General features: G+C 42.6%; 1 protein-coding gene across 1 annotated transcript; it reads left to right on the top strand.

Moving 5' to 3' along the window:
• Window positions 1-21,586: 21,586 nt before the first annotated feature.
• Window positions 21,587-23,811, top strand: LOC123446754 (thioredoxin H-type). The gene is made up of 3 exons (XM_045123301.1): window positions 21,587-21,849; window positions 23,244-23,366; window positions 23,454-23,811. Exons 1-3 carry the CDS (start codon window positions 21,742-21,744, stop codon window positions 23,589-23,591), a joined length of 369 nt encoding a protein of 122 aa, XP_044979236.1. The 5' UTR covers window positions 21,587-21,741; the 3' UTR covers window positions 23,592-23,811.
• Window positions 23,812-26,437: the final 2,626 nt, after the last annotated feature.

Below are 26,437 nucleotides of genomic sequence, written 5' to 3' on the forward strand. Positions count from 1 at the left end.
AGAAGTTCTTGGGGCTTGATCTGGAGTACACGACCGATCAACGCGGTGTTGCCGTCATCCAACTATGCTTCGCACACCATGTCTTGATCTTCCAATGGGCGAGGTAAGTTTTGAGGCTTTCTTTGATCCAAGGTAATGACATTGTAAGTTTATTTGTTTCAATCATAGTTGGTTCCCTTCAAATAGTTGTAGTGAAACAATTTTGATTAGTTGAAGGGGAACACAATCTGATTGGAATAGTGTTCCATAATCTGAAAAATCGTATTAGAATCAACTAGTGTTTAATATGTTCCATTGGAATCATAGTTGGTTCGCTTCAAATAGTTGTAGTGAAACAATTTTGATTAGTTGAAGGGAACACAATCTGATTGGAATAGTGTTCCACAATCTGAAAAATCTGATTGGTTCAATATGTTCCATTGAAACCATAGTTGTAGTGATACAATTTTATGCGGTGTTCTTTGATCCAAGGTTATGAAAATTGAATATAGCTAGTGATCTCTCTAGGTTCCATTGGATAGCAATATGATATGTCATAGTCATGAAAATTGCATATAGCTAGTGATCTCTCTAGGTTCCATGGAATAGCTATAGTGATCTCTCTAGGTTCCATTGCATATGTTCTATTTGAATCCTAAATATAATTTTCTCTTTAGTTGTAGTGAAACATGTTTCCTTATTGCAGCAGTATGTAACATTTGTTCCATTTTAATTTGTTTCGGTTACAGTAGTGACAAGCATTGTCCAGAACTCATGGACTTCCTTCACAGCGGCATCACTTTTGCTACCGTTGACATAACGAACGACAAGCTGAAGATGAGGTACAGCTTCGGTATTGAGATACCAACTGGTTGCCTCATTGATCTCCAAACGGTATCCAGGCTTCGACATGTCAGGACTTCGATGGCTCATATGGCAGTTGCCTTGATCGACGAGGAATATGGTGATATGATGACCAATTTCCCAAAGTCTCAGCACAAACTTTGGGAGAAGACCCCACTTGATCGTATCAACATTGAGTATGCAGCAAAAGATGCATACATTTCATACGAGTTTTACCGCAAGATTCGAGTCGTCAACTATGGCCAGCGTCACCTCGAATAAGGTGGACATTCTGATTGGACTAGTATCAACTATGGCCAGCTATATATCTATGATAGCTATTATTATGTACTGTTTGGACTAGTATCATGTACTGCTTGGACCAATTTATATATGTCTAGTTTCTGTTTGTGCCATTATAGTTTCCAAATTTGAATGGTTTAGCCCTTTCTAACTTCATTTGCTACTCTTGAATGGTTTAGCCCTTTCTAACTTCATGGTATCATGCATTTCGACCACATATATATACAAAAAGTCTTCAGTTCAAATAAGTTCAAAAAATGAAATCCCTTTTGTAACAGATCTGTTTTTGATTAAAACAGTCATTTAAAAATGAAAGACCATTACTCCCACGTGGCGTGCAGCGGAACCACGTGGCGTGCAGCGGAACCACGTGGCGTGCAGCGGAACCACTTTTGTTGTGGTGGTCGCTTTTCCTTCTTCTCCTTGTGCTAGATATTTGTTATGCATTAGGGAAAGAAGGAATAGCGACCATCATCGACGGTCAAAAAATCAGGTGAGGGAGTGTCCACCATACATGAGAGAAGAAGAATGCCGACTGTTGTTGTGGGGGTTGCTTCTCCTTCTTCTCTTTGTGCTAGATATTTGTTATGCACTAGGGAAGAAGGAGTAGCGACCATCTTCGACGATCGAAAAATCAGGTGAGAGAGTGTCCACCATACATGAGAGAAGAAGAATGTCGACTGTTGTTGTGGGGGATCGTTTCTCCTTCTTCTCCTTGTGCTAGATATTGGTTATGCACTAGGGTAAGTAGCAGTAGCGACCATCATCGACGGCTGAAAAATCAGGTGAGCTAGTGTCCACCATATATGAGAGAAGAAGAATGTCGTCTCTTATTGTGGGGGTCGCTTCTACTTCCAAAGAGATTGTCCATTTTGTACACGAAGTGCATCCAGTTTTTAATGTAACCCTCTCAACTTTCTCGCACAAGCTATGTGGGTGAAATGATGATAGCATGCCAACTTTCAACATTTTCAGAGTTCATTGTAGTGCTTTTTAATTTCAGGGTCAACTAGCTCAAAAAAAATAAGTAAATGCACGAAGAATACCAAATGAAGTCAGAAATTGTTGAAATTTCGTGATGTGCCTTTGAATGGTGCATTTTGAACACACAAAAAGTATGGAGTTCAAATAAGTTCAAAAAAATGAAATCCCTTTGTAACAGATGAGTTCTCGTTCGAAACCCTGATACTTCGAGAGAGATTGTCCGTTTTGTACACGAAGTGCATCCAGTTTTTGTCGTAGCCCTCTCAACTTTTTAACACATGCTATGTGGGTGAAATGATGATAGCATGCCAACTTTCAACATTTTTATAGTTCATTTGTAGTGCTTTTCAATTTCAGGGTCAACTAGCTCAAAAAAAATAAGTAAATGCACGAAGAATACCAAATGAAGTCAGAAATTGTTGAAATTTTGTGATGTGCCTTTGAATGGTTCATTTTGAACACACAAAAAGTATGGAGTTCAAATAAGTTCAAAAAAATGAAATCCCTTTGTAAGAGATGAGTTCTCGTTCGAAACGCTGATACTTCGAGAGAGATTGTCCGTTTTGTACACGAAGTGCATCCAGTTTTTGTCGTAGCCCTCTCAACTTTTTAACACATGCTATGTGGGTGAAATGATGATAGCATGCCAACTTTCAACATTTTCAGAGTTCATTTGTAGTGCTTTTCAATTTCAGGGTCAACTAGCTCAAAAAAAATAAGTTAATAGTTTGGGTAGTCAAAATAATTACTTTTGAAAATTGAAAATAGTTTTGCATTATTTATTCAATTTCAAACACTTTTCATTATCATAGTTTTGTCAAAATCTCAAATATGCAAAAAGAATTTTAATAAACATAGTTTTTAATTGAAAATAGCAAAATAGTTAATAGTTTGGATAGTCAAAATAATTACTTTTGAAAATAGAAAATAGTTTTGCATTATTTATTCAATTTCAAACACTTTTCATTATCATAGTTTTGTCAAATTCTCAAATATGCAAAAAGAATTTTAATAAACATAGTTTTTAATTGAAAATAACAAAATAGTTAATAGTTTGGATAGTCAAAATAACTACTTTTGAAAATAGAAAATAGTTTTGAACTATTTATTCAATTTAAAACACTTTTCATTATCATAGTTTTGTCAAATTCTCAAATATGCAAAAAGAATTTTTAATAAACATAGTTTTTAATTGAAAATAACAAAATAGATAATAGTTTGGATAGTCAAAATAATTAATTTTGAAAATATAAAAAAATTGAAACTATATGAGAATTTATAGAGAAAATTTAACCTAAATTCAAAGTAAACTCATTTTGAATTCAGGTTGAATTTTCTTCATAATTTCGAATATAGTTTCAATTTTCAGTGAGTTTAGGCCCGTAAGCCTGCTTTAGAGAGGAGCTCGATGGAGAAGCTGCGACGGGGCTTATAAACAAGTGTTAGTTCCCCTCGCTGGGCGAGGTGGGACTAAAGTTATCGTGCAGCCGAGGAGGGGCTTTAGTCCCGGGTGGAGCCACGCCCTAGGACTAAAGACCCCCTTTAGTCCCGGGTGGAGCCACGCAGCGGGACTAAAGGCCCCTGCTTCCCGCCTTCTGGTCTGTCCGAAAAAGGGCCTTTAGTCCCGGGTCGTGGCTCCACCCAGGACTAAAGGGGGTCTTTAGTCTCGGTTCGAGCCACGCACCGGGACTAAAGATCCACCTATATAAGCGGGACTTCGAAAAATTCCAACCCAAATCGTCCATTTCTCTTCTTCTTCCTCTCGTTCTCGTGCCCGGCGCGGCACAGCGACGAACTCGACGACGCCGTCAGGCTGCCCGCCATCCTACTCGCCGCCACCTGCCGTCCTCCTCGCCGTCGCCGTCGTCCTCCTCGTCGCCGCCGTCCTCCTCGCCGCGCGCCGCCGTCCTCCTCGCCACGCGCCGTCGACACCTCCGGCCGATAAGCCCCCCGCCCCCTCCTCCCCAACACTCCGACCAGTAGAAGAAAAGAAGAAAAAGGAGAAGAAAAGAAGAAAAAGGAGAAGAAAATAAGAAAAAGGAGAAGAAAGGAAGAAAAAGGAAAGAAAAGAAGAAAAAGATTTTTTTTGTCATTTAATTCCTATTGTTATTAGGTTTGTGCTAGATTATTAGGGTTAGTAATATTTAGAATTAGGAAAAAGGAAAATAAGAAGAGGAGGAGAAGAAAAGAAGAAAAAGGAGAATAACAAGAGGAGGAGAGGAGAAGAAGAGGAAAAATAGAAGACGAGGAGAAGTAGAAGAAGAGAAAAAATTAGAAGAGGAGGAGAGGAGAAGTAGAAGAAGAGAAGAGGAGAAGTAGTAGAAGAAGAGAAGAAGTAGAAGTATAAGAAGAAGTAGAAGAAGAGGAGAAATAGAAGAAGAGGAAAAATTAGTTTAGGGTTACAAGAAGAAGAAATATTGTATAGTGTATATGCTTAAGTGTTAAAAGTGTTTCTTAGATTATTGCTTAATTTTGCTATTGTATATGCTTAAGTGTTAATTTTTTAATTTTGCTATTGTATATGCTTAAGTGTTAATAGTTTATTTTTAACAAGAAAATTAATAGAGCTAGTTTATTTTTTAGTTCATTTTACGATGCCTATCCCGCATCCTCGTCGTCGACTCGGCGGAGGACACCTGCTTGATCAGAGGGGCCCTGTCCGGGACTGGGCTCCGCCCAGCTGGTATTGGGAGGTGCTACCTTCCGGGGGGCGTAGGTTGGTGAGGAGCCAGCCCATCATTGACCCGATCCTTGTTTGGTGGCGGTCGCGTGGGCCAATGAGGGTGCCGAGGCTTCCGGACACGGCGGAGGTGGTACGTCACCGTGTCTGCGAGGAGGATGAGCACGTCCGTCGCTACATGGTTGCGTTGGAGGGCGGGTTCGAGCATACCTGGCAGGTTCTTCGGGGATCTCACTGGAGCTATGATCCTGTGATGGTTCCTTTTCTTTGGGTGTCCACCGCCCGCGCCGATACCCGTCGGGCGCTACGGTTCTAGATGTATCAGTGATGCTATATGTATGATAGTATTCGAGGAGTATTAGTGATAATATTCGACGATGTACGGACAAAAGAGATGATGTATTTTCTTATAATTGAATGCATGCTAATTTGAATACTACTTTATTTTACGATTTGGTTTTGCTTATTGAATGCTCAAATTGGAAAAGTACTACTACTTTGAATACTATGCATAAATCTAGGAGTCCCGGGTGGAGACACGACCCGGGACTAAAGTTGTTTTGGAATGGAGTTCCTGATAGAATAATTCTTTTTTGGTACAAAGGTTAAGAGAATCCGTTTTTTGCAGAACTATGGATCCACATATCAGGAACCTCAAAGAGTAAGAACTTCTCGAAGATATAATCAAAGACGGCCCCGACGTTGAACCAGCTGAATCTCCATCGTCATATCTAAACCCCGACGTTGCAATGGAGGTCGAGCGACACGAAGATGAAGCCGATGGGGCAGGAGATAGGTCCAATGACGGAGAAGGTGATAGATCCACTGATGGAGAAGCTGGTGGAGAAGCCGGTGAAGAAATAATAAAGTCCGACGAGGTATACATATGAAGTTCGACAATCACTTGTAATATGTAAAAAATATTGGTGATAGTTCTATATTGTGTACATATACATTCATTTGACGAATGTTTCTCCCTCTTAGGCCTCCACATCGAGCAAAGCTACGAAACGAGGACCGACTAGAAAGTTGGATGCACGGACGCATTACACCTTTGAGGTGATATTGCCTACGGGCGAACCCAAGCTTCCTAAGAATGCTGCTGACACATTCAAGAAGCAATGCGGAGTTCTCGTTAGGGATCACGTCCCGATCAGCGTTCGGGAGTGGAACAAGCGCAAAGGGGCAGCCGATAGTGACTATGTCGCCGAAAGGTACAAAGATAATCTTTGGAATGATCTCATGTCACATTTCAACCTGCCAGAATGTGAGAATGAAGACGCCGCAGACAAACTGAGGGCCAAAGTCAAGCAGTGGACTCTAAAGAAGATGGCCGAACTGTTCCGTAGCTAGAAGAAGAAGCTATGGAAAAACTATCTGAAGACAAAGAAAGTGCCAGTATTCGAGGGGTATCTAGCCAAGCAGGCGAATCACTGGAAGGCATTTCAAGAGTACAAGGAGTCAGAAGATGGACAGGCATTATCAAAAAAGAACAAGATAAATGCCGACAAGAATAAATATCACCACAAGCAGGGGCCAGGGGGCTATGAGACTGCCATCCCAAAGTGGGATAAGAAAGAGCAAGATCTGCTAGATAAAGGCATCGTACCTGAACCACTCCATGATGAGTGGGAATTGAGAGCAAGAAATTGGTTCCTTGCGCATGGTGGGTCGTACGACGAAAAAACAGGGGACCTCATCTGCAGTGACGGTCTTAGGATACCCATGGAGAATTGGAAAAGGATAGTGAAAGAAATTAAGGAGGGAAAAAGAAAGTTCACTGCAGATAGAGAGAAAGATTTTCTCACACTGGTCCTCGGCAATGACGAACATGGAGGACGAACGCGAGGATTCGGTCCTTCTTACCCGTGGTGGCTTGGATTTTCCAGAGACCAAGACACTTACAGAAGCCGAGAGAGAGCAAAGAAGCGGCAGCAGGATGAGGAGAATGACAAGTTCAACCAGTTGCTTGCCAGGATTAACGAGCAACGGAAGCAGATTGATGAGCTTAGAGGAGTAGCGCGCCAGGAAGATCCTGCACTTGATATTACCGGCGCCCCATCTAAGCGGAAAAGCAGCGTGGCTGAATCTGAGGCCCCGCCCGACGATGCACGAAGAATGATAGAGGGCGGTCCCGGCTACCCCGTGGATGGAATCAAGGAGTCAACATCATGTGAACTCCATCAGAAATTCAAGAACATATCCATGAAGGTGGCCGTCGGACAAGCTTTACCTTCTGGCCCTGATGCACGCTGGCATGGCCGTGAGATTCCAGTTGGCTTTGCTAAAGTCGGGGTGGATGAAATCCTGACGGGGTTTCATGATATGGAGCTCGACATAGCTCGACCCGAAGATGAGAGGACACTCGGAGAAGTACTGGGTGGAGTCATCCTATGGGACAAGAACTACATCAAGCTTCCAGGCTCGGCCCCAAGGACAACACCGCCTCCGAGTCATCGCAGGTCAACTACACCTCCATTACCTCCAAGCCCTCCACATGAAGTCGGCCAGCACAACACGAGTCCATCTCGATCACCGCCGCCGGACTTGGGTCGTCCGTCTCCGCCGCCGCCTGCTCCGGATACTAAGCGTGAGAGTGCCACCAAGAACGCTCCGCCGACGATTCCTAAGCGACGGAGCCCCCCAAAGCGCAAACGGTCGCCCCTCCCAAAGGTACGTCATGCTAATCTTCCTATCAGACCTTGTGATCGTACCCCCGAGGAAAACGCCAGGATAGCAAAGGAACATCATGATGCGCAGATGAAAAAGAAGGAACCCGAGCCCCGCCCGGAATACACCGAGAAGCAAATAGCATTTGCAAAATACTTCACGACCCTTCCATCACAGTATGACTTACACCATAAGCCTGATGACTATACACGCACATTGCAGAAGGAAGTGAAAAAGAGCAGATCACCTCCAAGCCCTCCACATGACGTCGGCCAGCACAACACGAGTCCATCTCGATCACCGCCGCCGGACTTGGGTCGTACGTCTCCGCGGCCGCCCGCTTCGGATACTAAGCCGGAGCGTGCCACCAAGAACGCTCCGCCGACGATTCCTAAGCGACGGAGCCCCCCAAAGCGCAAACGGTCGCCCCTCCCAAAGGTACGTCATGCTAATCTTCCTATCAGACCTTATGATCGTAACCCCGAGGAAAACGCCAGGATAGCAAAGGAACATCATGATGCGCAGATGCAAAAGAAGGAACCCGAGCCCCGCCCGGAATACACCGAGAAGCAAATAGCATTTGCAAAATACTTCACGACCCTTCCATCATAGTATGACTTACACCATAAGCCTGATGACTATACACGCACATTGCAGAAGGATGTGAAAAAGAGCAGATCACGTGCAAGTGCAAGTGGGAGCAAATCAAGTTCAACTACAAGCAAGAAAAAATCAGACGTTCCTCAGCTTGGACAACAGGCCAAACAGTCGATCCCACCGCTCAAGGTGTTAACCGAGAATGTTCCCCCTCCGGTGCAGGGGCTAGCTTTTGAAATAGCAAAGGAGTTGGCGGCTGAATGTGGTGTCTCAGTTGAAGATTTGCTCGCTTCCCAAGACGACAGGATACCCAAGGCTATGGTAGCCCCTAAGCCACAGTTTGTCATGGGTGAGCCTTTGGTCAGCAAAGATGATCTCCCAACAAATATGTGTTACTTGCATCAATGGTACTTAAGTGAATCAAAGAATGGTAGAACGATGATCGTGCTGAGTGTCCCACGGGAGTACTACGGCCGCCCCGAACAAATCCATATCGACTTTGATGAACTCTTCCATTGGATTCTGTTGGACATTCAAATTGATAAGGGAAGAGTTGATGCCTTCGACCCATTATCGAGACCCTTGGAACAGTTCCAAAGCCTGCAGGACATGCTCCAAGGGTAATTTCAATCATTCTTGCGCTCTATCGGTCTCTTTCGATGATTTTCTGATATATCAATTAATGAAAAACTTAGCAAATCATTATCCTTGTCGGGCAGGGTTTGGAAGCGGTTCAAGTGCGTGACTCCCGGTAACTTTCCTGAGAAGCTGACCTTTAGAGCGGCTCAGGTAAGTAGTAGTATGATATACTTCTATTTTCAATACATTTATGATGCTAGATTATTATTTTGATTATATATATTCTATTCTCGTAAAGTGCGGCCAGCAGCCACGGGGAACGCATCTATGCGGATACTATGTTTGCGAGACCATTCGCACGTTTACCTCTGAGCACAAGGATCACAGATTCGACGTAAGCAATGAACATTCACACCTCTATTTTTACCCGTCATTCTTTGTTATCATGATTGATATTCATATTCATCTCCTATTCTTATATAGTACACGGCCATGAGGACGAAGGTCCTACCAGAGCAACGCGTGATTGCTATTGCAGAGGAGCTTGCGACCTTTCTGAGGACGGAAGCTATAGATGACAAAGGACGATTTAGTGTAGCTAGGGGCCATTACTGATGTTCGTCCATGTAATCGAATAGACGGGCTCTAGTCCCGATAATTCAGATCTCCATATAATTGTATATATATGCTCGCTTGTAAAATAAGTTAATCTTATATATATATATATGCATAATTATTTCTATTTAAATTATATGAAAACTAATTCCCGAACACCAAACGAGGCATCACGTTAATCTCCCGAACACCTAAACCCTAAAACCCTAAAACCCAAAAATAATTTCATTCAAAAAAAACCCAAAAATAAGCAAAATCTGAAACTCTTTAGTCCCGGCCCTTGTAACGAACCGGGACTAAAGGTCCTGCCCCTGGGGCGCTACGAGGCGCCCACGTGGAGCACCTTTAGTCCCGGCTTGTAACAGGGCCGGGACTAAAGGTTAGGCCTTTAGTCCCGCCCCTTTAGTCCCGGTTGGTGAACCGGGACTAAAACCCCTTACGTGCCGGGGCTAAAGTCCCCATCCCCACTAGTGTGATGGCACCGATAGTCCTTAGGAAAGGTCTACCAAGAATAATAGGGCATGTAGGATTGCAATCAATGTCAAGCACAATGAAATCCACGGGTACATAGTTCCTATTTTAAATTATAAGAACATCATTGATCCTTCCCATGGGTTTCTTGACAGTATAATCCGCAAGATACAAATTAAGAGAACACTCTTCAATCTCATTAAAACCCAGAACATCACATAAAGACTTTGGAATCGCGGAAACACTAGCACCCAAATCACACAAAGCATTGCATTCATAGTTTTTGATTTTGATTTTGATAGTAGGTTCCCACTCATCATGAAGCTTTCTAGGGATAGAGACTTCCAATTCAAGTTTCTCTTCAAGAGATTTTATCATAGCTTCGACGATATGATCAGTAAAGGCCTTGTTTAGGCTATAAGCGTGTGGAGAGTTTAGCATGGATTGCATCAAGGAAATGCATTCAATCAAGGAGCAACTATCATAATTGAATTCCTTGAAATCCAAAGTAGTAATTTCATTACTACTCAAAGTTTTAATATCTTCTACTCCCCTTTCAATGCTTTTAGCATCAAGATAGATGGACTCCGAATCATTGGGGCGTTTTTCAACCAAAGTGGATTCATATCCAGCCCCATCATCATTGGGTTTGACACAAGAAAACAAAGATTCAATGGGAGTCACACCAAGCACTTTAAGATCTTCATGATCCTTATCACGAGAACACGCCCTTTTAAGCCATTCATGTCTAGCACAAATTTGGGCGGTTCTTTCTTTGCTCTCAATCATGGAAACACGCATAGCTTTGAAAGTTTCATCCATATTGATCTTGGGACGAGAACATCTAACTTTCAAAGCATAAATATCACTAGACATTCTATCAACGCTCTTAGCCAAATCGTCAATTTTGAGTAGTTTTTCCTCTATGGATGCATTGAAAATCTTTTGCGAGTTGATAAACTCTTTGATATTACTCTCTAGATAAGAGGGTAATCTATTGTAATTTCCATGAGTATTGTTGTAGGAGTTGCCAAAGTTATTAGAGGAGTTACTAGGAAAAGGCCTAGGAACATAGTTTCCTCTAAAAGCATTGTTGTTGCCAAAATTATTCCTACCAACAAAATTAACGTCCAAGCTAGCGTTGCTACTCTCAATCAAGGAAGGTGATACGTCTCAAACATATCTATAATTTTTGATGGTTTCATGCTGTTATCTTGTCAACTTTGGATGTTTTATATACCTTTTATATCTTTTTGGGACTAACTTATTAATTCAGTGCCAAGTGCCAGTTCCTGTTTTTTTTGTGTTTTTGACTCTTTTCAGATCTGATTTTCGAATGGAGTCCAAATGGAATAAAATCCCCAAAATGAATTTTTCCAGAACAAAAGAAGATCGGGGGACTTGAGGGCCAAGGCAGGAGGCCCACAGGGAGCCCACAAGTCGTGTAGCCACGGCCAGGGGGGCGCGGCTACCAGGCTTGTGGCCTCCCTGGAGCTCCCCTGCCCTAGCTCTTTGGCCTATATATTCCCTAAAAGCCCAGAAAAAATAAGGGTGTCCACGAAACCACTTTTCCACCGCCGCAAGCTTCCGTTTCCGCGAGATCTCATCTGGAGACCCTTCCCGGTGCCCTGCCGGAGGGGACTTTGGAGGTGGAGGGCTTCTACATCAACATCATTGCATCTCCAATGACTCGTGAGTAGTCTACTTCAGACCTACGGGTCCGTAGTTAGTAGCTAGATGGCTTCTTCTCTCTCTTGGATCTTCAATACAAAGTTCTCCATGATCTTCATGGAGATCTATCCGATGTAATCCTCTTTGGCGGTGTGTTTGTTGAGATACAATGAATTGTGGATTTGTGATCATATTATCTATGAATTATATTTGAGTCTTTGCTGATTTCTTATATGCATGATTTGATATCTTTGTAAGTCTCTCCGAGTCTTGGGTTTTGTTTGGCCAACTAGATCTATGATTCTTGCAATGGGAGAAGTGCTTGGTTCTGCGTTCATACCGTGCGGTGACCTTTCCCAGTGACAGAAGGGGCAGCAAGGCACGCATCATGTTGTTGCCATCAAGGGTAACAAGATGGGCTTTCATCATAGATTTTAGATTGTCCATCTACATCATGTCATCTTGCTTAAGGCGTTACTTTGTTCTTATGAACTCAATACACTAGATGCATGCTAGATAGCGGTTGATGTGTGGAGTAATAATAGTAGATGCAGAAAGTATCGGTCTACTTGTTTTGGATGTGATGCCTATATGTATGATCATTGCCATAGATAACGTCACGACTTTGCGCGGTTCTATCAATTGCTCGACAGTAATTCGTTCACCCACAGTCTACTTGCTTTCATGAGAGAAGCCACTAGTGAACACTACGGCCCCCGGATCTACTCACAATTATCATCTCAGCTTTTACTTTTACTTTGCTTTGTTTACTTTTTGCTTTCAGTTCTCACTTTGCAAACAATCTATAAGGGATTGACAACTCCTTCATAGCGTTGGGTGCAAGCTCTTTGTGTTTGTTCAGGTACTTGTGACTTGACGCGGTCCTCCTACTGCATTGATACCTTGGTTCTCAAACTGAGGGAAATACTTACCGCCGCTGTGCTACATCACCCTTTCCTCTTCAAGGGAACACCAATGTAAGGCTCCAAGGCCGTGGGGGAATCCTTTGCATATTTGCCAAAGAAATCCCTATAGGCGTAGCCAGCAGCAGAAGGATTTCTGGCGCCGTTGCCGAGGAGAGATCAAGTCAAGATCTATCCAAGTAAGTGTCACAAACTCATCTCTTGCATTTACCTTTTTTGCCAGTTGCCTCTCGTTTTCCTCTCCCCCACTTCACATTTGCCGTTTTCATTTTCCTTTCTCCTTTGCCGTTTTCATTTGCCTTTTTTCGTTTTCCTTTGCCAGTTTTCTTGCTTGCTTGTGTTCTTGTTTGTTTGTTGAAGTCATCATGGCTGAAAACACCAAACTTTTCGACTTCTCGAATACTAATAATAATGATTTTATTAGTACTCCTTTTGCTCCCTCCACTAGTGCGGAATCATATGAAATCAACGCTGCCTTGCTGAATCTTGTTATGAAAGAGCAATTTTGTGGCCTTCCTAGTGAAGATGCCGCATCCCATCTTAATACTTTCATTGAACTTTGTGATATGCAAAAGAAGAAAGATGTGGATAATGATGTTGTTAAATTGAAGCTTTTTCCGTTCTCTTTGCGAGATCGTGCAAAAACTTGGTTTTCTTCTTTGCCTAAAAATAGTATCGATTCTTGGGATAAGTATTTTCCGCCAGCTAAGATTATCTCTCTCTGTAATGATATCATGAATTTCAAGCAACTTGATCATGAACACGTTGCACAATCTTGGGAGAGGATGAAGTTAATGATTAGAAATTGTCCCGCTCATGGCTTGAGTTTGTGGATGATTATACAAATCTTTTACGCTGGTTTGAATTTTGCTTCTCGAAATATCTTGGACTCCGCCTCAGGTGGAACGTTCATGGAAATCACGTTAGGAGAAGCTACAAAACTCCTAGACAATACCATGACCAACTACTCTCAGTGGCACACTAAAAGGTCACCTGCTAGCAAAAAGGTACATGCTATAGAAGAAATTAACTCGCTTAGTGCTAAGATGGACGAGTTGATGAATTTGGTTGCTAGTAGAAATGCTCCTTTAGATCCTAATGACATGCCACTATCTTCCTTGATTGAGAGTAGCAAGGCTAGTTTGGACATTAATTTTGTTGGTAGGAACAATTTTGGCAACAACAATGCTTTTAGAGGAAACTATGTTCCTAGGCCTTTTCCTAGTAACTCCTCTAACAACTATGGCAATTCCTACAACAACACTTATGGAAATCATAACAAATTACCCTCTGGTTTAGAGAGTAATATCAAAGAATTCATCAACTCTCAAAAGATTTTCAATGCGTCCATAGAGGAAAAACTACTAAAAATAGACGATTTGGCTAAGAGCGTTGATAGGATGTCTTGTGATATTGATGCTTTGAAAGTTAGATGTGCTCCTCCCAAGGTTAAATTGGATGAAACTTTAAAAGTTATGCGTGTCTCCATGAATGAGAGTAAAGAAAGAACCGCCCAAATCCGTGCTAGGCATGAATGGTTTAAAAGGGTGCATTCTAGTGATGCAAATCACGAAGATCTTAAGGTGCTTGGTGTGACTCCTCTTGAATCTTTGTTTTCGCATGTCAAACCTATTGATGAAGGGGTTGGATATGAATCCACTTTGGTTGAAAAACGCCCCAATGATTCGGAGTCCACCTATCTTGAAGATAAAGGTGTGGAGAGTGGAGTAGAAGAAATCAAAATATTGGGTAGTAATGAAACTCCGACTTTGGATTTCAAGGAATTCAATTATGATAGTTGCTCCTTGTTTGAATGCATTTCCTTGATGCAATCCATTGCAAACTCTCCACATGCTTATAGCCAAAGCAAAGCCTTTACCGCACATATCGTAGATGCTATGATGAAATCTCTTGAAGAGAAACTCGAATTAGAAGTCTCTATACCTAGAAAACTTCATGATGAGTGGGAACCTACTACCAAAATCAAAATCAAAAACTATGAATGCAATGCTTTGTGTGATTTGGGTGCTGGTGTTTCCGCGATTCCAAAGTCTTTATGTGATATTCTTGGTTTTCATGAGATTGAAGAGTGTTCTCTTAATTTGCATCTTGCGGATTCTACTGTCAACAAACCCATGGGAAGGATCGATGATGTTCTTATTGTTGCAAATAAGAACTATGTACCCGTGGATTTCATTGTACTTGACATAGATTGCAATCCTTCATGTCCCATTATTCTTGGTAGACCTTTCCTAAGGACTATTGGTGCTATCATCGATATGAAGGAAGGGAATATTAGATTTCAATTTCCTCTAAAGAAGGGCATGGAACATTTTCCTACAAAGAAAATAAGATTGCCTTATGAATCTATGATGAGGGCTACTTATGGTTTGAGCACGAAAGATGACTATACGTGGTTCCATCACCTTATGTCTAGCTAAGGGCGTTAAACAATAGCGCTTGCTGGGAGGCAACCAACGAATCTATCCTTTTTCTTTCTGTTTTGTGTTTTCCACACTTTCATAATTCTGTTATGATTGTGTTTTTTGTGTTTCTTTTGCGTCTGTGCCAAGTAAAACCGTTATGATTAGTCTTGGGGATGATCGTTTGATCATGCTGAAAAAGACAGAAACTTTCTGCTCACAAAAAGAATTTTCATTTTTTTCTATGAGAGCTTTTGAGTTGATTCTTTTTGCTGCTGATTTCTACGCAAATTCTTCAGACTGTAGTAATATTTCAGAATGTTTGAAGTACCATAAGTATACGAAGTATACAGATTGCTACAAACTGGTCTGCTGTTAACAGATTCTGTTTTTGTTGAGTTGGTTGCTTATTTTGATGAAAGTATGGATAGTATCGAGGGGTATTAGCCATGGAAGATTGAAAATACAGTAACCCAACATCAACATAAGTAGAATTTAAGTTTTCTACAGTACCTAAGGAAGTGGTGATTTGCTTTCTTATACTAATGATATCACGAGTTTCTGTTTAAGTTTTGTGTTGTGAAGTTTTCAAGTTTTGGGTGAAGTTCTTATGGACAAAGAGATAAAGAGTGGCAAGAGCTCCAGCTTGGGGATGCCCAAGGCACCCCAAGTTGATTCAAGGATGCCGAAAAATCCTAAGCTTGGGGATGCCCCGGGAAGGCATCCCCTCTTTCGTCTTCAATCCATCGGTAACGTTACTTGGGGCTATATTTTTATTCACCACATGTTATGTGTTTTGCTTGGAGCGTCTTGTATCGTAGGAGTCTTTTATTTTTGTTGTGTCACAATCCTCCTTGCTGAACACCTAGAGAGAGAGACATGCACTCACCGTGATTTTGTCAAGCTTCACTTATATCCTTTGGTTAGGTAATTCAGCTCACATGTGTTTCACTTATATCTTTTGAGCTAGTTGATTTTGCTCTATGTGTTTCACTTCTATCTTTTAGAGCACAGAAGCGCGTGGCGTGGTAGTTGATCTATGCTATGAAAGTAGTCTCAAAAGGGGTAGTTATCCAAAGGGATATGAAAACTTCCACCTTCATGTGCATTGAGTAGTTAGAGAAGTTTGATTCATCTTAATTAGTTTTGAGTTGTGGTTGTGGTAATATTGAAGTTATACTAGTAAGGTGTTGTGGATCTAGAAATACTTGTGTTGAAGTTAGTGATTCCCGTAGCATGCGCGTATGGTGAATCGCTATGTGATGAAGTATGAGCATGATTATTTTATTGATTGCCATCCTTTGTGTAGCGGCTGGGATCGCGCGATGGTTTATACCTACCAACCATTCCCCTAGGAGTATGCGTTGAATGCTTTGTTTCGATTACTACTAAAACTTTTGCAACAAGTATATGAGTTCTTCATGACTAATGTTGAGTCCATGGTTTAGATGCACTTTCACCTTCCACCATCACTATCTTCTTTAGTGTCGTGCAACTTTCGCCGGTGCATAAAACCCACCATTAGCCTCCCTCAAAACAGCCACCATACCTACCTACTATGGCTTTTTCAAAGCCATTCCGAGATATATTGCCATACAACTACCACCATGACATGTGCCGCAGCTTCTACATTGCCATTGCATGATCATAAGATAGCTAGCATGATGTTTCCATTGATGTCTATGCCATGCTAGATCATTGTCACGGTACACTACCGAACACATTCCATATAGAGCCATCATTGCTCTAAGTTTTGAGTTGTAAGTGTGATGATCATCATTGATGGAGCATTGTCCCATGTGAGGAAATAAAAGAGGTCAACGAAGCCCATTTACAAAAAGAGGCCAAATATGCCCACAAAAATAAAAAAATAAAAAAAGAGGCCAAAGAGCCCACCAAAAAAATGAGAGAAAAAGAGAGAAGGGACAATGCTACTATCTCCTTTCCACACTTGTGCTTCATATTAAGCACCATGATCTTCATGATTGAGAGTCTCTCGTTTTGTCACCACCATATAGCTAGTGGGAAATTTTCATTATATAACTTGGCTTGTATATTCCAATGATGGGCTTCCTCAAAATTGCCTTAGCTCTTCGTGAGCAAGCAAGTTGGATGCACACCCGCTAGTTTTCTTTAAGAGCTTTCACATACTCTCAGCTCTAGTGCATCATTTGTATGGCAATCCCTACTCATTCACATTGATATCTATTGATGATCATCTCCATAGCTCATTGATATGCCTAGTCGATGTGACCATCTTCTCCTTGTTTGTCTTGCAACCTCCACCACACTCCATTCCACTTATAGTGCTAAAACCATGGCTCACGCTCATGTATTGCGTGAGAGTTGAAAAAGTTTGAGAAAGTAAAGGTGTGAAAACAATTACTTGGCCAATACCGAGGTTGTGCATGATTTAAATTCGTTGTGCAAGGATGATAGAGCATAGCCAGACTATATGATTTTGTAGGGATAACTTTCTTTTGGCCTTGTTATTTTGAAAGTTCATGATTACCTTGCTAGTTTGCTTGAAGTATTATTGTCTCCACGTCAATAGCAAACTATTGTTTTGAATCTAACGGATCTCACATTCACGTCACATAAGAGGAGTTACAAAGGACATCTATGCTAGGTAGCATGAAAGCATCAAAAATGCATTCTTTATCACTTCCCTACTCGAGGACGAGCAGGAGTTAAGCTTGGGGATGCTTGATACGTCTCAAACATATCTATAATTTTTGATGGTTTCATGCTGTTATCTTCTCAACTTTGGATATTTTATATACCTTTTATATCTTTTTTGGGACTAACTTATTAATTCAGTGCCAAGTCCCAGTTCCTGTTTTTTCTGTGTTTTTGACTCTTTTCAAATCTGATTTTGGAACGGAGTCCAAACGAAATAAAATCCCCGAAATGAATTTTTGCAGAACAGAAGAAGATCGGAGGACTTGAGGGCCAAGGCAGGAGGCCCACAGGGAGCCCACAAGCCCTGTAGCCGCGGCCAGGGGGCGCGGCTACCAGGCTTGTGGCCTCCCTGGAGCTCCCCTGCCCTAGCTCTTTGGCCTATATATTCCCTAAAATCCCAGAAAAAATAAGGGCATCCACGAAACCACTTTTCCGCCGCCGCAAGCTTCCGTTTCCGCGAGATCTCATCTGGAGACCCTTCCCGGTGCCCTGCCGGAGGGGACTTTGGAGCTAGAGGGCTTCTACATCAACATCATTGCATCTCCAATGACTCGTGAGTAGTCTACTTCAGATCTACGGGTCCGTAGTTAGTAGCTAGATGGCTTCTTCTCTCTCTTGGATCTTCAATACAAAGTTCTCCATGATCTTCATGGAGATCTATTCGATGTAATCCTCTTTGGCGGTGTGTTTGTCGAGATCCGATGAATTGTGGATTTTTGATCAGATTATCTATGAATTATATTTGAGTCTTTGCTGATTTCTTATATGCATGATTTGATATCCTTGTAAGTCTCTCCGAGTCTTGGGTTTTGTTTGGCCAACTAGATCTATGATTCTTGCAATGGGAGAAGTGCTTGGTTTTGGGTTCATACCGTGCGGTGACCTTTCCCAGTGACAGAAGGTGCAGAAAGGCACGCATCCTGTTGTTGCCATCAAGGGTAACAAGATGGGTTTTCATCATAGATTTGAGATTGTCCATCTACATCATGTCATCTTGCTTAAGGTGTTACTCTGTTCTTATGAACTCAATACACTAGATGCATGCTGGATAGCGGTCGACGTGTGGAGTAATAGTAGTAGATGCAGAATGTATCGGTCTACTTGTTTTGGACGTGATGCCTATATGTATGATCATTGCCATAGATAACGTCATGACTTTGCGTGGTTCTATCAATTGCTCGACAGTAATTCGTTCACCCAGCGTCTACTTGCTTTCATGAGAGAAGCCACTAGTGAACACTACGGCCCCCGGGTCTACTCACAATTATCATCTCAACTTTTACTTTTACTTTGCTTTGTTTACTTTTTGCTTTCAGTTCTCACTTTGCAAACAATCTATAAGGGATTGACAACCCCTTCATAGCGTTGGGTGCAAGCTCTTTGTGTTTGTGCAGGTACTTGTGACTTGACGCGATCCTCCTACTAGATTGATACATTGGTTCTCAAACTGAGGGAAATACTTACCGCCGCTGTGCTACATCACCCTTTCCTCTTCAAGGGAACACCAACGCATGGCTCCAAGGCCGCGGGGGAATCCTTTGCATATTTGCCAAGGAAATCCCTATAGGTGTAGCCAGCAGCAGAATACAAGGGCATATCATTAGGATGTAAAGGAGCACTTCTACTAGCAACCAAATTCATTAACTTGTCCATCTTAGCACTCAACGAGTTAATTTCTTCTATAGCGTGTACTTTCTTACTAGTAGGTGACCTTTTAGTGTGCCACTGAGAGTAGTTCGTCATGATATTGTCTAGGAGTTTCGTGGCTTCTCCTAACGTGATTTCCATGAACGTTCCACCGGAGGCGGAGTCCAAGATATTTCATGAAGCGAAATTCAAGCCAGCGTAGAAGATTTGTATAATCATCCAAAGACTCAAGCCATGAGCGGGACAATTTCTAACCATCAATTTCATTCTCTCCCAAGACGTGCGTAATTATACGTACGTACCGGAGAGGGCGATCATGTCGGTGTGCGAGAGTCCGTTGGTGGCGAAGAGCGCCGTGAGCTGGTCGAGGCTGGACGTCGGCGGCGCCAGCTTGCCGGGGACGCTGCTCGCCGTCGAGCTCAGCCTGTCCAACCGCCCCAGCTCCACCGCGTACGACGGCCCGCCGGCCTGCGGGAAATCGTTTCACTTGCAAACAGTAGTAGCTGCAGTAGTACGTGGTGACAGTAACCGCGGAGCTGGAGTAGTGCTTGTTCACTGGAGGAAAGAAGCAGAGAACAGACAGGGATGCAGCAAGAAGGATTTGATTCAAATTCCATGATGAGTGTTTTCACTTTTTCGAGGATTCTGATTCTTGCAGTGTTTGAAAGGCCAGTGTGTTCCCCAACAACTGATACATTGGTTGAGACCGTCAACAACAGGAAGGAACAGAGAATCAACAGCGTCTGAATTACAGAGACCGTCAACGTCGAGGCAAGTTAACCATGGCCTCATTCACTGGTTGATTAGTCACCATTCATAGTACCAAACAGAAACAGCAGGCATCAGCACATCGTTTTTGGGCACACAGTAGAAAGTGATGAGCGCCAAGTTGCATCCTCTATCACCCTGTCACTTGCAATCATTTCCATAGACAGCGTTGCACACATATGGAGTGAGAGTTAGATGGCGTGTCGCGTCAGAGTATCACAATGTATGCTTATTTGTACAGGCAGGGATTCAGGATGGAAACTTTCAACCGCCATCAGTTCGGCACCAGTGCGAGAGTAACACAGACTAAACTTGTCGATTATTAGGTCTTATTACCGTACTTGTGTGCGTACGTACGAGAATCAGCCGGAAGAGATCCATGCATGAACTTATTATCAGAAGGAGGGATGTGGGAGAAAGGGATCACCTTCGAGGACTTTACTCCTGACATGGACCTCCGGAGCAGCGCGCCGGCTGCCTCCGCCTGCGCCTGCGTATTGGGCGCGGACGCGTGCGCCGCCACCGAGTCTTGCGAGAAGGCATCGGATGCGCGGCGCTCGCTGGCGCAGTCGTCCCGGTCGGCGGCGATGGTGAGGAGGTGCGCGCAGATGCCATTGCCTATTGCCCTCTTGGCCTTCCTCCACATCCCCTCCATGAGCGCCGGCACGGCAGATTCGCCCCTAGGACCTCACAGAAGATTGGGATCGGGAGCAACGTGGGTGGGGGCTGGGACGTGGGTGCGTGGGTCGTTGGTCATTTTTTCCGGCCGGTTTTTCGAGCCGAGATAAGAGGACCCGAGAGGGTTTTTTATTGAACTAATTGGTTGGTTTATCGCCTGGTTTATGGAGGGATTGAAAAAAATCGATGAAAGGGTGGAAAGGCTAGCGGTAGGAGGTCGAACCATCGTACGAGGTTGAACCATCACGACGGCAGATCCCCCTTTAATAGTAGAGATGACCCACCTTTCATTTCTTACAAAGCATCTTACGAAGAGCCCGTTTTCCTTCTTTCTCCTCTTCTTTCTCATCCAACTCAGCAAAAATATAGTATCTTAATCTTTACAGCTTGTTGATTGTACCGTATTGTACTTGCTCTAAGTAGGATTGGTCCAGTCTGGACACACAAACATGCGGTAAATGCGCTTGATTCTTGCCTCTCCTCCACCGTAGCCTATCATGACAACACTTTCGGCCGTTGTGCGTTTCGCTGCCATGACAACACTTCCCGTTTTGCTGCTTGCGGCTGCGCCCTCACTTGGGATGCTTACACCCCCTTCTCCTTGACTTTCGACCCAAACATAGGACCCAAATCATAAAGCGAACGGATACAGAACGGACGGACGAAAAGCAGATAAAATCACAATTTTGTTTGGGTCGGCCATGGTATAAGATATCTATAAACACCGTTTCTTCGGCCCCAGCGTCTTGCTCACATACGCAATTGGGTGACCGCCCTGCTGAAGAAATGCACCGTGAAGTGCCGTAAGCACGAGCGTCCGTGTTGATCACAAGTTGCTTGAAAAAGCCCGTCAGTTGCAGAACGGGCCACGTCTGCGGTCAAAGAAAAAACACGCCGTAAAAAATACACTGTTCGCCGCGTCATCAGAAAGAAGAAGAAGAAGAAGAAAAATGTTCACAGACGCCCCAGGACAGGTTGCCCTGACCGACCGCTCAACCGTTCCAGACCCACCGGATAGCAGCTGCAGGGGCTCCGGCGTAATTTCGCGCAGGAGGGAAGGGCATATTCGTCGTAGCGAACGCCGTCCCGCGGGACAGAATCTGGTTCCTGTCCGCCGCCGGGCATTATCTTTGGGAGGCCGAGCCGGGATTCGAGACAGGCGCATAAACGCAGCAACAAAGTGCGCGTGAGAAATAAGCCGAGTAGAGAGAGAGAGAGAGAGAGAGAGATGGCGGCGTCGGCAACGGCGGCGGCAGTGGCGGCGGAGGTGATCTCGGTCCACAGCCTGGAGCAGTGGACCATGCAGATCGAGGAGGCCAACACCGCCAAGAAGCTGGTATACATCCATCCATCCATCCATCTCCTGATTCATTGGTTCCCTTCTCCCCCGTCTTCCTCCCCTCCTCTGCTTCTGCAAGGAGCGCTAGGTTTTTTTTTTTTTCAGATCCCACCCGAGCCGTCGGGCCGTGCGGCAGTGTTTGCTTCAGTGAGCCAAATCTCAAACCTAGGACCAATATTGTTTGGTCAATGTATGTGGCGGCCACCCGAGGACGAATTCCTGCTTAATCAGGTCGGATTGTTTGATTGATGAGTCGGAGAGCATACTGGCAGCAGTTTCTTTTCCCCCTCGCAGGGCCGCCGTGGATCTGATATTTGTGACTGAAGAAGTTGCAGCGGTACACGCAGTTTCAGTAGGTCTAAACCGTGTGTACTAAGTACTCCCACCGTTCCTATATATAAGTCCTTTTTTTTTTTTTAGAGATTTCACTGGAGGACTGCATATGAAGCAAAATGAGTAAACCTACATTCTAAATATGTCTTACATACATTCGTATGTAGTCTCCTAATGAAACGTTTAAAAGACTTATACTCTCTCCGTTCCTAAACACGAGTAGTTCCTAAATATAAGACATTTCAGAGATTTCACTATAATCTATATCGCTCCGTATGTAGTCCATAGTATAATCTCTAAAAAGTCTTATATTTAGGAACGGAGGAAGTATTTATGAACGAAGGGAGTAGTAGTTAACTGGACGTCAGGCCTTCGTTAAGCCAGTTAGTCACACTTCCAGTATGATGGAGAAAAATGTCATGACTTCAGATTTGAGACGTTGTAGCGGGGGGCACCTCTATTTATTTTGTAGGCTCTCTCTTTTTTCTCTCCTTTTCTTTGTCTGAAACCAGTGTTGGTCATGCTGTAATAGAACACCCTTTTGTGATGCGGATGGCATACCTCTTTAGATAACTCTTGTAGCATTGTTTCCGCATTGTGCTGCCTCACGAGTTTGGTGGTGCTACAAATTTACACCAGTATTTTGTATGTAGATCCAAACGTCTCTTCAAGTTTGTGTAGTAATAATGGTTGTGCTAACTCCGCTAAAACCGGGACCAGGAATTTATATGATGGTTATCTTGTACTACCTCTGTATCAAAATGGTAGACGTTTTTTCACACTATCATAGTGTAGTTTAAAAAATCTGTGGAATATCATAACAGAGGGAGTACTAGTTTGCATATATTTTTGCGGGGGAGTTTATAACTTTTCATGGATTTTTAACTCAAAAATTGTGGAATATCATAAAAATGGATTTTTAACTCTTCACATAAATTACAACCTGGATTTTAACCTCTGGTAGGCGTTTATGATGTTGAATTGGCAATAGCATCATTGAGCCATGCTTTTGCACGTTCTGTGTCAAGTTCATGTTAACCTTATTTTTTCGGTAACAGGTGGTGATTGACTTCACTGCATCATGGTGCGGACCATGCCGCATCATGGCTCCAGTTTTCGCTGATCTCGCCAAGAAGTTCCCAAATGCTGTTTTCCTCAAGGTCGACGTGGATGAACTGAAGGTAATGAAACTGATGATTCTGTTTACAGAGTATCGCCGTGCAAATTCAGAGCTGTGTTGCTAACAAGGCTTTATGTTGTATGAACAGCCCATTGCTGAGCAATTCAGTGTCGAGGCCATGCCAACGTTCCTGTTCATGAAGGAAGGAGACGTCAAGGACAGGGTTGTCGGAGCTATCAAGGAGGAACTGACCGCCAAGGTTGGGCTTCACGCGGCGGCCCAGTAATTACCTATTGGTGTAGTATTCGCCTAAATAAAATTGCCGCTCAAGAAGACTATGAATGCTGTGTACTGCTTGCTACTTGTTGTTGGTTTATGGATACTGCGATGCTTGATCCAAGCTAGTGTGCTTTTGCATATGGTTAACCAAAACAGGATTGCTAAATCTTAGTCGACTGAGATTTAACCAAGTCTTAGTCAAAGCTATATTGGCGTGATCTTACGTAGAGATTTGTGCAAACTTTTTTTTAATCTTTCTTCCTTTTCATATGTTCTGACATTTGATTCTCAGCCGATTAAGATCTAGCCACACCTCGGGTTTTCGCGCCTTTGGATGAGAAATTGCTTGGATCTAACCTGATCTACAAGCTGGGATGTGATTCATCAGAAGGAGTCGCCAGCCGCCACCCACCGTACACAGTTCCAAAATTATTCATTAATCTAAAAATGTTCATGGATTCAAAAGTTCATATATTACTCAGGATACATGAGGTGATGCAAAATCAAAAAAAGTTCCTGATTTTTTAAAATTATTCGTTAATTTAAAAAGAGGGCTGCTACGCATCCACCGGATGATGTTTAGAAAACATCATCCACCTTGATAGCCGTCTGATCTACATGCGTAGCCGTTCGATCCGCGCGCGGCGCTTGGGCTGGGCAGTCGGTAATTCCCGAGACAACGCTCGAGTTTCTGAAATAATCGCTTTGTTACAGTTTTTTTTCTTCACGCACGCTTCGGCTGGACATCCGATAATTCCTGAGACAACGCTTGAGTTTCTGAAACAATCGTTTTGTTATAGTTTTTCTTCTTCGCGCGCGCACCCTGTAATTCCTGAGACAACACTCGAGTTTCTGAAACAATCGCTTTGTTGTGGGTTTTTTTCTTCGTGCGTGCTTCGGCTGGTCACCCGGTAATTCCTGAGACAACGCTCGAGTTTCTGAAACAATCGCTTTGTTGCATTTTTTTTTTCTTCGCGCGCGCACCCTGTAATTCCTGAGACAAACACTCGAGTTTCTGAAACAATCGCTTTGTTGTGGGTTTTTTTCTTCGTGCACGCTTCGGTTGGTCACCCGGTAATTTCTGAGACAACGCTCGAGTTTCTGAAACAATCGCTTTGTTGCAGTTTTTTTTCTGCGCGCGTGCTTCGGTTGGGCACCCGGTAATTCCTGAGACAACACTCGAGTTTCTGAAACAATCGCTTTGTTGCAGATTTTTTTTCTTTGTTTTTCTGCAACAATGACGTCCGTCTGAGTCGGTAGGCCAGCTCGTATCCTACCTCCATCTTTGAGCTCTCGTCCTGAGCGCCGCCAATCCCCGTCGCCTGTCGGGGCCATGGCCGGTGGGCACAAGCTGGAGCAATTTGTGGGGTGTCTCCATGGAAGCTAACTACTCTGTTGCTTGCGTGTGTGATGTATGAGGCTGGATGGCTAAAAGGAAGAAGGTATGAGCAAAAAAGATGTGGAGGAGAGTAGTCAAAGGAGAAGATAAGGCAACAGGTAAAAGCGGTTGGGAAACCCACTGGAACACGTGTCATCAGTGGGAGGAGGCGGAAGGAACGAAAAAAAATCAGCCGGCTGAGAGAGATCATTTTCCATTTAAAAATATTCATGGATTCAAAAGTCGACGAAAATAAAAAAAAATGTTCATGAACTAAAAAAGGTTCATAAATTTGAAACATGTTCATCGACTTTAAAAATGTTTGCAAAATGCAAAAGTGTCCGTGGATTTACAAAACAAATCTTGAACTAAAAGTAATATTTACGAATTAGAAATATTCACAAATAGATAAATGTCATGATAATAAAATTGATTGTGATTTTTTCAAACCATATTCATGAATCTAAATTTATTAGTTAAAGAACGTTCTAGAACTTTTAAAAATGTTATAGAATATTCAAATTGGTTAAAAATTTAGATATGTTCATGTAACTTAACAATAATTCATGAATTTTGTAAAAACAATGATAGAAAAGTTCGAGCAAAACGAATAAGTTTTTTTTAATATAATGTGAAAGAAATAAAAATAAATTATAACATATTATGAACCCAGAAATATTATTTTTTGAATAAAACAGATAACCGACACAAAAATAAATAATAATAAAACACCCCAAATGCTTCCTAAAACCGAATGGAAGCTTTCCGAATTTTCGCCCAAACTATCTGGCATAGCCAACCGCTGTGGAGTGTGTAATGGGGCGGTCCACTTCGCGATTCTGGAGGGTTTTTTCTTTTTCAGTTTCCTGTTTTAGTTTTTTGCCGTTTCATTGCACTGTGACAGTTTTTATTTTCTTGTGGTTTTTCTTCTGGTTTTGTAGTCTTCTCTTTTGTTTTTTCATTCCTGTTTTTTTGTCTTCACTTTTCCTTTTCATTTTTATTACATAGTGAAAAAAAAATAAAACATGGCGAACATCATTTTAATACATGGAGAAAAACATTTCAATACACATTAAAAACTACTTTAATTCAAGATCAACATTTTTAATACACAATGAACAGTTTTATTAAAAATGATGACAGTTTTCCAATACATGTTCAACAAATATTTGAACAGGCGAACATTTTCTAACACGTGACGAACGTTTTATTAAACACTTTGTTATTGTTTTTTGCGGGTAAAACTTCTGACCTATTAATCAACTATAAAAGTAGTACAAAGAACATAAAAAATTACATTCCTGTCTGTAAACCATCTAGCAACAATTATAAATGTTGAGAAACAAAACATGTGATCAATTGTATGGGAGGGATGCCTCCCAGGAGGTGTCTGTTGGGGGAAAAGGTGTCTCCCCAACACACCCCTTCATCTTGTATATAAGTGGGTCTCCCACATTGCAATGGAACTAATGAAT

This window comes from Hordeum vulgare, chromosome 1H (assembly GCF_904849725.1).
Source record: "Hordeum vulgare subsp. vulgare chromosome 1H, MorexV3_pseudomolecules_assembly, whole genome shotgun sequence".
Classification (NCBI taxonomy): Eukaryota; Viridiplantae; Streptophyta; class Magnoliopsida; order Poales; family Poaceae; genus Hordeum; species Hordeum vulgare.